We start from the raw sequence: 14,172 nt of genomic DNA, 5'->3' as shown, positions 1-14,172 counted from the left end.
TAATTATGTTTCATTACCAGCTGGTTTCACTCCTTAATATAAAGCCAAATAAATGTTTTGTTTTCACAGCTTAGCTATTAATTTATTTAATGATAGCCTAAAAAATACAATTAGGAAATTAAATCAGTTCTTTCAGTTGCTTTCTTTTCTCTATTTCCCCATTTTATTTTGAAAAAATTTTTAACCTATAGAAAACTGAAAGAATAGTACCATGAAATACTGATAGACTCTTCTTCTAGATTAACTAAGTATTAATATTGTCCCACTTTTTCTTTTTCTTTTTTGATATATAAATATGCTTTCTCGGCTGAGCCATTTGAAAGTAAGTTACTGACATTTTGACATTTCACTCAGAAATAACTCTGTATACATCTCCTCACAAATAAGAACATCCTCCTACTTAATCACTATTATTATTATTAAACCCAAGAAATGCAACATTAATTTAATACTAATAGCTCATATATAATTTCTGTCACTGTCCCAAAAATATCTTTTATGATTTTTTGTTTTCTGATCAAGAGTCCAATGAATGTTCAAGTATTGTCTCTGGTTATATATTTTTAAAAATATAAAACACTCTTCTTGTCATTTTGGTTGGTTGGTTGGTTTTTTTATAGCATTAATGTTTCTTTATAGTCCAAGTCCATTGTCTTATAGAATGTCCCACATTCTGAATTTGCCTGATGGTTTTATTATTGATAGAATTATTATAGGTAATACACTTGATCTTAGCCAAAAGGCCAAGAAGCGATTAGTATAGGTAATATAGTATACTTCCTCATAAGTAATTTTTTATAAACTGCTCCTTGGAAATGAGAAAACTAGACTTCCAGTAAAGATGGAGGCATAGGTAGACATGCTTTGCCTCCTCGCATAACCACAAGAATCACGACTAACCTCAAAACAAAAAACACCCAGCTGCCAGAAAATGGAACTGTATAGAAGTCCAACAACCAAGGATTTACAGAAGCCACATTCTCCTAGACGAGTAAGAGGGGTAGAGACATGAAGTTGGGACAGAGAGGCAGTGGCAGTGGCAGAACGGGCAGTCCTACATTCATGTGTGGTGGATAAAAAATCAGGAGGAATACCTTGGGAGTGATCCCAGCTTCAGGCCAGATTACACAGCCCAGGGTTCCAGCACCAGGAAGAAAAATCCTCATAACCTCTGACTGTAAAATCCAGTGAGGTTTGGGTCCATGAAAGAAACTGCCAGTTTCTCAGGGAAGTCTGTTTAAAGGGCCCACATGGTCCTAGAACCTATGCAAACCCACCCATTCTGGTATTCATCACCAGGGCAATTGCTGGAAGGGTGCCAGTAACATACAGGAAGTTGGTGAAGTGACTGAAAATGGGGTGAATGTCGGGCAAACCTCCAGCAGCCAGGCAGAGACATTGTCCCATCTATGAGCTCTTCCCACACACAGAGCTACAAAACAGTGAAGTGGTTTGCCCCACCCTGGTGAATACCTAAGGCCCCACCCCATACAACTTAACAGATGTGCTAAGACAGGGAGTCAAAACAGCTCTACCTAATACAAAGAAACAAACACAGTGAAGCTGCCAAATTGAAGAGACAAAGAAATATTATCCAAATGAAAGAACAGAACAAAACTCCAGGAAAAGAACTAAACAAAATAGATAGCCAACCTATCAGATACAGAGTTCAAAACACTAGTGATAAGGATGCTCAGAGAAATGATTGAGTATGGTAACAACATAAAGGAAGAAATGAAGTCTACACTAAGAGAAATAAAGAAAAATTCACATGGAACCAACAGTGAAGAGAAGGAAGCCAGGATTCAAATCAATGATTTAGAACATAAGGAAGCAATCAAGATTCAACCAGAACAGAAAGAAAAACCAAGACTTCAAAAAAATAAGGATAGTATAAGAAGACCCTTGGACATCTCCAAAAGTGCCAACATCCAAATCTTAGGGATTGCTGAAGGAGAAGAGGAAGAGCAAGAAATTGAAAACTTACTTGAAAAAATAATGAAAGAAAACTTCCCAAATTTGGTGGAGGAAATAGACATACAAGTCAGGGAGGCAAAGAGAGTCCCAAACAAGCTAAACCCAAAGAGGACCACACCGAGACACATCATAATTAAAATTCCAAAAGTTCAAGATAAAGAATCTTAAAAGCAGCAAGAGAAAAGCAGAGAGTTACCTACAGAAGAGTTCCCATAAGACTATTAGCCAATTTCTCACAAGAAACTCTTCAGGCAAGAAGGGGACTGGCAAGAAGTATTCAAAATGATGAAAAGCAAGGACCTACAACCAAGATTACTCTACCCAGCAAAGCTATCACTTAGAATGGAAGGGCAGATAAAGTGCTCCCCAGACAAGGTAAAATTAAAGGAGTTCATCATCATCAAGCCCGTATTATATGAAATGTTAAAGGGACTTATTTAAGAAAAAGAAGATCAAAACTATGAACATTAAAATAACAACAAACTCACAACTATCAAAAACTGAATCTAAAAAACAAAAACAAACTTAAGCAAACAACTAGAACAGGAACACAATCATAGATATGAAGATCATATGGAAGGTTGTCAGCGGGGAGGGGGAATGGAGAGAAATGGGGAAGTGGTGCAGGGATCAAGAAGCATAACTGGTAGGTACAAAGTAAACCGGGGGATGTTAAGAATAGTATAGGAAATGGAGAAGCCGAAGAACTTATATGCATGAGCCACAGGCATGAACTAAGGGGGGGTTGATAGCTGGAAGGAAGCAGGGTACTGGGTGGAGGGGGACAGCAAGGAAAAAATTGGGACAACTGTAATAGCATAATCAATAAAATATACTTAAGAAAAAAAAGAAAACAAGTAAACTAATTTTATTTGCGGGAGGGAGAGGGGAAGAGGCTTAAAATTCTACTTTGAAGGTCACATTGAGCCCCAGATCTTTAAGGGGAAGTCATCAAGTTGTTCAAAGAAATGAATTTTCTACTTTCTTCAATTCAACTTGAACTAAACTCTCTGCTGGGTGCAGGAAATATAAAGATGTGTAAATAATGGTCCCTTCCCACCATAGACTCAAATCTAGGGCATGAGGAAAACACAAGTAACTATGGCTCAAGCCGGGTTCTGATAAGAGCTGGGGAGAACATCCCAGAGAACAGAGAAGGAAAGATTAATTTAATCTGGAAGGATCTGAAAAGGCGTCGCAGAGAGCTGGAATTTGAGGAGATAAACAATGGATAGGTCTTTAAAACCCTGAGCAATGGCTTGAAGGGGAGAGGGCACAGGTACAGATACAGTTGTTACGTACAGTGTGCTTAGTGCACTTAAAAGATGGAAACTAGGCTGAAGAAGGATTTTGGTAGGTATTGAATGTTAGGCTAAATCTGAATTTGATTCTATGCATATTCATTCTAAGTGTATCTATTGATGATTTCTTTGGGGGTAGTTGTGGTGAATGCCAGAATTAAATTTAACTCAGAAAGATAACTGTGTTCGAATGCGTTGTTGGTTAGGGCAGTAACTAAAGTCAGACCAGTTAAGAAGCTACTGCAGGAATCCAAGTAGATAGTAACAAAGCTTAAAAATGAGATAAAACCAAGGAGAATTAGCTACTGACTCGATTTGGGGAGCCAGGAAGAAGTCAAATGTGATTTTTAAAAAAGATTCATAGCTCTTCAGCTGCAATATGAATTAATATGCCTAAAACATAAAGCCTATGGCTAAATCCAGACTCCAAGTGAAGCTCCAAGCCAAGTTTTCTGGAGGCTGATGAAAGTAAGTCATCATGCTGTATCTGTTGCCAAATGATGGTTCGCGATCTTATGCAACAGTTCACCCAGACAATTCACATTCTCAGCAGCAAAGTAATGAGTGACAAGAAACACCACACAGTACGAAATCAGATCCCAATAGATGGGCAAAGAAGCAAAGGTTAGAATTGGGGTCCCAGGCAGGCAGATAAGTGAGTAAAATGGTTCAAAATACGAGAAACCAACCATGCAAGCACATTGGTAACTGACAGTTGACCCTTAGTCTTGGTGTCAGGGAGACAGTCGGGGGTGGTGGAGCATAGAGCAAACCAAAGGGTGGGGAAGGGTGGAGCTGCCCAGTGGCGGGAGTCACTCAACTTCCTTCACCAGTGTGGGCTCAGTGTTGCCAAAATAGCCAATTGTTAAAGAGAAGCCGGAAATGCAGACTTTAATTTTAAATCTCATTTTAAAATATTGCAACTAATTTGTTTAAAAGCACAACAGAGAAATAAACCAAACCTTGTCAAAGACAAAGAGCACACAATTCAGCCCGAAGGCTTTCAACTTACAGCATCTGGGTTACAGGTTAGATTATAATAACCATTGGCGTTTGAGAAAAGTGAAGGGAATTTACAAGAAAGTTGTTGGAAGGCAGGAAAAATAAATCTACATGAATGAACTCAGAACACACAGTTGATAGCACAGTCTAGCTGATGGCATTTGGGGTTTAAGTGGAAGATTCTCCTTCTCAGAGAATAACAAATGCTGCCCATATTTCCTAGATGATGGCTCTTACATCTCTAATATTTACTAATTCTATTGGGCATCCCCATTTTACACAGATGGGGTGGTGATACATCCTCTTGAATAGCTGATAATGTATATTCTTGAATATCTAAAGTAGCTGTGGTTTGGATCTGTTTTGGTATTGATTTTCCTGGAGAACTTCAGCAGATAAACAGATAAAGCCTGAGCTGCTGTAGTTAAACCTGGATGTGTGGTTAAAGTTGGGGATGTAATGAGGGAAACTTATTTCTCTCTTGAGACTGTCCCTGAGACTGCAGCTCCAGAATTCTAGTATTCAGACTGAACTTGTACTTCCTTGAGAACTGCATTTAGGAAGGTTTTCTGTTCTCTACATTTCAGCAAGTTTGCTCCTCCTCTGTGGTATTAATTATTTCTTTAGTTTTAAAAAGACTCATGCATTATTTTCAAAGCTGACTTCTATTATTTCTCTTTTAACAACTACCACTGTGAAAACGTGATGAGATTTCCTGTTGTTCGGATGTTTTTTCCCCTTAAGTGCAACGAGAAGTCACTAGAGGACTTTAAGCAGGGAAGTAACAGTATCTGATTGATGGTTTAAAAAGACCACCTTGGCTGCTGTGCCAGTGAGTTTGGAAGGGCAGGAGTGGAAGCAAGGACAAGAGGTTGTTGCAGAGTCCAGGTGAATGATGGGGCTGGCCTGCACCTAGTGGTAGAAGTGGACATGGAGGGGAGTGGGCGGGTTCAAGATGAGACTTGCTGATGGACTGGATTGGGGGTGGTATGACAGAGATGGAGGAACCAAGAATAAGTCCTAGATTATTGCTTAAGCAACTGAGCGAGCGTTCAACCACGTTAGTTTTGAGATGCCCACTAGGTTTGGGTAGGCAAATGGATACAAGAGTCTGAAGCTTAGGGAAGTCATAGGGTTGGAGATATAGAGTTATGAGCAATTGACATATAATTTTTAAAGCCAGGGGCCTAGAAGGGATGATCTAAAGAATGTTAAGATAAAGAGAAGGGGGCCCAGAACAGAACTCCTGAGTATTTAAAGACTGAGCTAAGAAAGAAGCAGCTCAAGTTGTGATCAGAGCCATCACAGAACACTCCAAATTCCTAACCGTGGCTTACAAAGACCCATGTGCTCTGACTCCTGCCTGCCTCTCCAATTTCCTCTTACCACTCTTCCTACCACCAAGTTTACATAGGTCTTCTTGCCGTTTTTCAAATATGCCAATTCATTTCCTCCTTAGAAGCTTTACACCTGCTCTCCTCCCTTTGCAAGGCTGGGTATGATCAGAGCCCAGTTAAAAAAAATGTCACCTCCTAAATGTGTCCTTTCTGGACACCCAACATGAAGTAGTCATTTGCTCCCTCTCTAACCCATCACCTCATTTAAGTATCTATAGAGCACCTATCCATTTGACTTTTTGTCCATTTCTCACTAGACTGAGTGCTTCACGAGAGCCGGGACCTGGCCGCCTTGCTCCCTGCTTATTTCCAGCACCTGCAATGGCGTCGGCATATCCCAGACTCTCAAATATGTGTGAATGAATGAGAAGGAATTTTGTTTCTAGCTCTCCACAAGAAATACAGAAGCTGCTGCGTCTTTATTTGTCCACGTATCAAAAACAGGAAACTTCGTTGTCTGTTGAAATGTAATTGCACTGCCTTCCATGGGAAAAAAAAAAAATGAATGATTTTCAAGCATAAAAGTTAAACACAAATACAAATTCATACTGCTTTGAATGTTCTTTATTTTAAACACTGTGTCTTATAGGAAAAAAAAATACCTAGGGAAAAACACAACCAAGAATGTCTTTAAAAACAAAAGCTTCTGGAAAACAGCAGACCTGTTTTAGACTCTTTGGAAGCACAGAACAAAAACACAGGGTTCACACGGCGATAGCAGTGGTGGTGTTGTGCATGCGGGTAGTTCCAAGTTCTTTTAAGGACTGAAACCCAGTGTTCAGAACCCACTTCTTTGTTCTTTCAGTGTAGATGCTTCATCAAAGGCTGGGAGAGACCACAAGAACACCTGGTCCAGCCTCTGAGGAGGCCAGACGGGACTGGTAACGGGCCTGTCCTCCTAGTTGGGGGCGAGTCACGCCCGGAGAATTGACTCCCAACCCAGCATTCTCTCCATTAGGCCAGCTCTCACCTCACATTGAGCTATTGATAGAAATTTATCAAAAGGTCTTTTTCGCCTTTTTAGAATTGGTAATCTGGGCAATTAAATCATGTCTAGAACTATGATGAACCCAAATGAATCAGCACACTTATTCTCCCTTCTCCGTTGCCCTGCCATTCCTGCTAGCTCCTCTGCAGTCAGTCCTCTTCTCGGCCCTTTTCTCTCCCTGTCACAGTGACTCGGGGCTCAGGGCTCTCCTTCTCTGACTCCCAAGTGTCCCCAAAGTCCCATTTAATCCCACAGTGAGCACTTCCCAGATTTATCTTCTCCCTGATCTTACCATTGAATTTAGACTTGCAAATCCTGTAGCTACTTAATATCGCCACTCTGGTACTTACTGGGCATCTCAAACAATGTGTCAATCACTGAACTCAGGTCTCTATTGCATACATATGAAATGTGTCCCTATTCCAAATTTCCCCATCTCAGTAAGTTGCAGCGATAGCTCAGGTCAAAAGCCTAAGATTGAGACCTGATTTATCTCCTTTCTTCTCTCCCAATTCCCTGTCATAAACAGGTCCTGTCATCACTTTTACTTTTAGTCCACAGGTGCATGTAACTGAACGAATCATAATCTTTGGTTCATAACATACCACCAATGGCTTGTTCATAATTCTCTTATTAATTCATTTGTTCATGTATTCACTTTTTTTGTTTTTAATTTATAGGAGCTTTACTGACTTATTTATTTTGCCTGTTTGCTGTCTTTAAAACTTATTGGTTTGATTATTTTTAGTATATTTTATTATGTTGTTATATTTTCCCAATTTCTTTTTCCTTTGCTCCACTCCACTCAGTACCCCCCTCCCTCCAGTAGTCCCTACCCTCCTTAGCTCATACCAATGGGTTGTGGATATAAGTTCTTTGGCTTCACCCTTTCCTATATTATTCTTAACTTCTTCCTGTCTATTTTGTACCAACCAATTATGCTTCTTAATCCCTGCACCATTTCCCCATTTCTCCCACTTCACCCTCCCAGCTGATAACCCTCCAGATGATCCCCATATCTATGATTCTGTTCCTATTCTGGTTGTATGCTATGTCAGAGCTAGAAGAAAAAGCAAAAACACATTCAATCTAATATTTATTTATTCAGCTTTTCTTTGTTGTTGCAACTATAAATTACAATCACTAGTACACCTGTAATTTTTTTATAGTGTGTTCAACTAAAGAATAAGCAAACACAGCATAGGTCAGTTTAAAAGAAATCACAGTACTTCTTGGTGTAAATTGCAAAAGAGGGAAAAAGTCTTGGACCTACACCTTGGAAATAAATATCAAGTAACCATAAAAATATTCAGCCGTCTTCCAGGTATTCAGGGAGGTTCGTGCATGGTCCTAGGCAGAGGTTCAGAGCTCCTCTTTGAAATAGCCCAGCTTTGCCAGCGACATTTCTTTTCTCAACTGCATAACTTCCCAAAACATGTGATCAACTACGCAAACAAAAAACAGACACATAAATCATAAAACACCATTTTACTTAATTTTAATCTGTTTCGATGAAAATCTAAGATTAAATGGAAGGCCATTTGGCTTTGTCTAACAACATACCTAATGCCTAGACATTCTATCGCAATTTCACACAAATTTTTTCATATACTTGTAAGCATCCCAGTTTTCAATAAGCAGTATTATCCAGTTTGCCACTATTTGTTAGATACATCAGTGACTATCACTTTGGCCCCAAAAAAGGTAGACATTTTAGTGTTGTAAATAGCAATGCTGTTGCCTTCATAAGTAATTACACTCAATGCTCAATTATGCAAGAGTTTTTATCTGACTTCTAGATCTTCTTGCTCTGGTTTCTACATCTTAGCCATTTCACTTTTCATTAATACTGACAGGGAATGAAAAGGAAAACAAGACAATCCAGAGAACTCAGTAATATTTTTTGTGCCTAATAGGGAAAGTTTTATATATAGGTCAAATTAGACATAAAAATAAATGTAGAGGATGACCTGTAAATTTCCATTATCTCTATATTTGCAAGTCCCTCTGTAAGTAGAAAAAACATGGCTCTATATTTCAGACAATAAAATGTCTTCATCTAACATGTGATCAGATTTAGACTGATTTAGATAAGTGGTTCTCAACCGGGGAGGTTCTGTCCCCAAGGGTTCATCTGGCAGCGTCTAGATGCATTCTTCATTGACAGCATCTAGTGAGTATAGCCTAGAGACACTGTTAAACATCCTGCAATGTGCAAGACAGTCCCCCACAACAAGGAGTTATCCAGCTCAGAATGTTAAATAGTACAAAGTTGAGAAACCTTGCTTTCAATTTAGCTGCCCTAAATTTGTTTTGGCACAGGCACAGATAATAAACAGATTTTTACATTAATATTTATTTTCTACAAATCCACAAAGTATATTCTGTGCACCAAATACTGTCAAATGAAAGAGTGATGGAAACCAGAGGAAAAACTACTTTTATCACCAACACCCACCATCACTCATGATTCTTTCTATTTACATAAAGTAAACCATCTTTCAGTTTTCCTTCACTACAAAAACATCATTTTAACCAGGAGAAAAAATATTCTTGACAATTTAACATAACATAAGTCACCTGTTCCCCAGCTTAAATCATATTACCCACCAACAAGATTCAAAAAGGCTTCAATTTTATTAAAGTCATAAAAAGTATTGTACAGTTTAAAGAAAGACTACTTTTATCCTATACAGCTATTTAAATTCAACATTAATTAGAGACAGGTTTCACCTTTATTCTTGTAGGCATTAAAACCTAAATATATGAGATTCTAAATCACTATGACTATCTTCAATATATACCAGAGCTTGAGAAATGCTAAACTAAGTTTTCGTGGGCATGACTAATTTTTCCACAGAATTAAGATTCACTGGTTTACCTGATTGAAAGGTAGGTTTCTATTAGTTTTTAAGTATAAGAATATTTTTGGTTTCTAAAAAATGTATGAACAGGAACATTTCCCACAATTTCAAACACAAAACTGGCATGGACATGTCCCTAGCTCAGTATCCATCATTTCTGTTCTGAAACAGTCATGTGTGTTCAAGAAGTCCTGCTTTGGAGCTATCAGGCCACATCTGTCTTCATGCCTGGTACTGAGGACATTCGGCGATAAAACCATCAGTATTTAAAATACGAAAACACTTGCATGAGGTTGGGTCTTCTGGATATATCATCAGCATGTTTCTGCTGATTTATAATACAGTAATCTTTCCTCCATTCAGAATTATCCTCATGACTGCTTTATTCTCACGTGAAAGTAGAAAATAGAGAAAAGAATTGTTAGCTCCTCGTGGTTTTCACCAATTAAAACAGATCTGACCACGTCTAGAGCTTGCTCGTTTTTGTCTCTTAAGGAGTAAGTTCAATGAGCTTTGTACTCCCTTTACTCTTATCTGGTTTATCATATACCTCTTAAGAGTTAAAACTGGTTCTGCTTAAAGCTCAAAATCAGAGTAAAATGAGGCAAATAAAGGATTAAACACCATGTTTTAAAAGAGACTTTTGTTCCCAAATTCTCCACACATTTTATTATAACTATAAAAGAGACTCGATATAAATATGCTAATAATAAAGTTTATTTAAGCAATACTACTATGACCTATACTTTTTACTGGACTTTTACAGATACTTTATAAGGAATTAAAAACACTCACCATCCTGTTGTTTCACAAGTCCCTGCTGAATATAGCGAATGTATGTAAAAAAGTTACACACAGAAGTGATCTAGGCCAAAAGGAAAAAATATCATAAGTAATCAAAGATCTTATATAACAGTGAGCTTTATTAAAATTCATGATTAAATTACTTACCCTGTATCTACAAAAAGGAGAAATATAATAATAGTTGCTTGAGTCTCCTAATTTAATTCTGTGTTTACAGGACTTACTCTGGCCAGTGAGAGCACATTTTCTGTAAAATAATGATCAACTTTAGTTTTCTGAAATTAAAGGCATTTTTGCCCCTACCTTCTGTAAAAGCTGAAGACAACGAACACTGGAGAACCTGCTCTGTGCCAGGCTACCCCTTTTGGGGTTAACATTCTAACATAAACTTAATAATAGTATAACCTTAACCATGGTTCTAGAAATAGAAACTAAATGTTTTAAATATATGTCCTATCCTGGAGCAAATTTACCAATGAGTAATCTGATACAGGAAAGCTCTCAGCTTTCCATCAGGACTTCAACTTCTTCCTGAGTTGAAAAAAACCTAATGATGACTATTCAAGTCTCAAAACATGTTACTAACAGCTTTCAGGATAGTACCTTCCAGATAAGGTACTTTTTGATGTGTTTTGTTGGTTTGCATGCATTTAATGCAGTATCTAGGCCTGAGAAATACAAAGGAATAGCCACCTTACAAAAATACTGAACCTAACAATTATATAAAGGGTACACTACATTTAGACATAACATTCTTTCTATTTACATACTATAAAATTTAAATTTTGGTACAAGGGCCTTCTGGTTGGAATTAGGCTACAGGCCTCTAGAGGGCAGGGACTGTATTGTATTCAACTTTAAATGCCTGGCACCGAGCACACTCCTGGCAGCTGGTTAAGAGGTGGAGCACCTGTCCCTCACTCTACGGCTCAGGATAAAGCTGGCTTGTCTCTCGGGCTGGACTTGCAGCAGCCTAGCTGTCACCCTAGTAGGTTAGGAGCTTGGCTGAATACAGCTACCACTCGCTACCAATGCACAGTTAGTGTAGCTCTAAGTAAAATAAAGTGGCCAATAGTGTTTTACATGACATTACAAATTAAATAGTAAAGAAAAATACGTTAAATGAACATTAAATTTCCCCCATACTTACAAGAAATAGAACACAAATGTGCCTCTGTATTAAGAATACACATGGAAAATGTGTATTTAACACAGCATAATTTTGGAGATGGCTATTCCTATCATAATATAGCTTTTATCTTTTCAAAGAAATTTTGCCTAATTGTTCCTTTATTAGCAAATTCCTTTAATGATCTATAAAAATGTTTTTCAAACACACTACACTACTAGCTTGGGGAGGATAGAAGATCAAGAAATTTAGGGCACAAGTATTGGAAGTCTTTGAAACTTCCAAAAGTATAATTTCCACAAGAGAATAAAAGTACAGTACCATCAAACTGATGAAAATCAATTTATACACTATCCTTCTGGAAACAAATTATACCTGTTTATCTATTTTCTCTTATTCTGAAAGGGTCTGCTAAAGTGATTTTATGTATCAATTTTTAAAGTAATAAAAAGTGTTTAAGTTATCTCACTTTTAAAAAAGCCATCTGAAAACTGTCAGAGCCGATATATTTTTATTTGAGCCAGGATTCAATGCTAAGCCTTCTGACCTCCAACTCCAATGGTCTGTAACATCACACACCACCTCAATGTCTGTTATCAGCTCTAGTCCCAAGATTTCAAATCCTCACTTGCCATTTTCACTTGGGATGTCAAATGTTTAAATCCAGACCTATCATCTTCCCCCAAACAGAGCCCTTCCTATTAATTTCCAAAATGCCACATCATTTTTCTTGTCATTTTTCACTCCATGACCACCCTTCCACCCAAATCTAATGGTCTCCTAAATTTTCTTTAGCTTCCTCTCCATACACTCGTCACCCTCTGGACATACCATTTCCTTATTTCTAGGTTTTCAGCCATTTGTGTTCTTTTCCTACCCTAATTTCACCCATGCTTCAAAACCCCAGAACAAACTGCCTCCCTCCAAGAACAGCCCTGATCTCCACCACCAGACTGACTGTCCTCCTCAAAACTCCCATAGCACTCTGCCACTCATTAGAGATTATCTTCAGAACCTCGTCCACAACAGCCTTGGCCAGGGCCACGCTTCACGTTTTGAAAGAGGATGATATCATCTTAAAGTGTATTTCCCATACAATATGCACTTAAAACAAAAAATGGACTTCTGGCCCTATTCCCACAAGCACTGTTCCCTGATTCAAATGTATGTAATTACTTTACTAAGATACTATAAAAGTCCATTTAAACTTATATTTGGCATCATATATTTACACATGTGTGATATATTATGCAAGCACAAATTTAAAATTCTACAATTAAAAACTACTATAAGCTATTTTTAAAATAAGGTAAAACACAAACCTTAAAAAGAAAACTGCTAGCATGAATGATCAGGATAAAAATACATGGGCATTTGTGGAGGAGAATTTAAGAATGTAAATACCTCCCCCCAAAGCAGAGGCCACTATGCTGCAGGTGTTTCACAGGGGGAGTGCAGAACAGGACACAGCTCTAGGGGTACGTGGCTCACAGAGCAAATGCATGACTAAGTACCTCCACAAATGATTACCCAAATACCAACACTATCTGATCCTACTGAGAACATAATTTGCATTAACAGGAAACAGGAAAAATCAGACAACTCCCACAACAGGCTTTATAACACAGACCCAGAGTGAATCTCAATCAGCCTTTTCCTCTTCTGTCTTCCAAATGACCCCAGACAAGTCACTTACTGCCTCCTATGAGCTCTCCTGGGCTTTCCAGTCCCCTGTATTAAACTAGTGCTAAACCACCAACTAAGCAACTTCCTCAAAATCTTTCCTAGTCACTTTTTAAACAGCTAGGCCAAAGGTTTTAGGTGCTGTTGATTTCACTCTTTCTTCATCCTAGGTCTGGATGGGAAAGAGCCTGCCTTGCTATGAAATGTGGGAGTCTTACCTCTAAAGAGTTATAATCACCAAACATCGCTCACATATGGAAGACAGAAGTGATTATTTCCCAAAGTGAGAATCTTTTATTACGACAGTATGAAAGGAGAAGGCTAATTAAGTCTTTCATACCGAAGCCTTTTTGGTACCTGTTTTCATACTTGATAAGACTTGGTCTAAATCATTGTCTTCCCAAACTGATTTTGCTGGTAACCCTTGGGAACAAATATTTTACACAGAAACTGAGGATGTACAACTATCCATATATGTATAACAAACAAAAATTCTGCTTATGACCCACTGCAGTGACTTCATGATCAATTGAATGGGTTATGACATGTGGTTCAAAGAAAACGTTTCTAACATCTGGTCTACCTGGATCCCTAACACATATGTACGTTTCTGTAATTAAATAGGGCTCTCCTTTGATTTTCATTTGAAATGCTATATCCCACACTGTCTGGAGATTCGTGCTTGAGCTGCACAGACTCTAAACAGAAAACTGACAAGAAATTTAACCCCGTTTAAAACTGGAAAAACTTAATAATTACAACACATAAAATTAAAAAACTCAGTTTCTTCCAGAAGACATAGTTTTGAAGACATACTTTGGTCCTCCACATTCGACTGCAGAAGCTTTCACAAATCGAATAGGTTGTAATCCCACTGGCTCGATGCTTAGAGTATTGTTTTCCACAGCCTCCAAAACAGCTGAAGCCAACTTAAACAAAAAAAAAAAAAGAATTAGATACTGTGCTGGCAGAAAAATACCAAGTTTATATTCTACAGTAAACCAATTTTTAAAATTCTTTCCCCAAG

At 38.0% G+C, this 14,172-nt stretch overlaps 1 protein-coding gene and 1 pseudogene across 6 annotated transcripts in view; both read right to left on the bottom strand.

Moving 5' to 3' along the window:
• Nucleotides 1-685: 685 nt before the first annotated feature.
• Nucleotides 686-755, bottom strand: LOC150012152 (U2 spliceosomal RNA; annotated as a pseudogene).
• Nucleotides 756-7,748: 6,993 nt separating this feature from the next.
• The window catches only part of RAB3IP (RAB3A interacting protein), a 49,986-nt gene continuing 43,562 nt past the window's right edge, over nt 7,749-14,172 (bottom strand). For 5 of the 6 annotated variants that reach the window (XM_090273603.1, XM_090273607.1, XM_090273604.1 and 2 more), the window contains 4 exons: nt 13,962-14,074; nt 10,481-10,580; nt 10,325-10,394; nt 7,749-8,110 (listed from right to left, as the gene is read on the bottom strand). In XM_090273603.1, the coding sequence (XP_090129729.1) occupies nt 8,028-8,110; nt 10,325-10,394; nt 10,481-10,580; nt 13,962-14,074 (366 nt within the window). In that variant the 3' untranslated portion in view covers nt 7,749-8,027. The remainder of the gene's footprint in view (nt 8,111-10,324; nt 10,395-10,480; nt 10,581-13,961; nt 14,075-14,172) is intronic. The other variant, XM_090273608.1, reaches the window with a different exon arrangement.

Source organism: Furipterus horrens, unplaced genomic scaffold (assembly GCF_987537825.1).
Source record: "Furipterus horrens unplaced genomic scaffold, mFurHor1.1.pri manual_scaffold_4, whole genome shotgun sequence".
NCBI classification, from domain to species: Eukaryota; Metazoa; Chordata; class Mammalia; order Chiroptera; family Furipteridae; genus Furipterus; species Furipterus horrens.
Note: the sequence above shows the minus strand (reverse complement) of the source record. Positions and strands in the feature narration are given on the sequence as shown.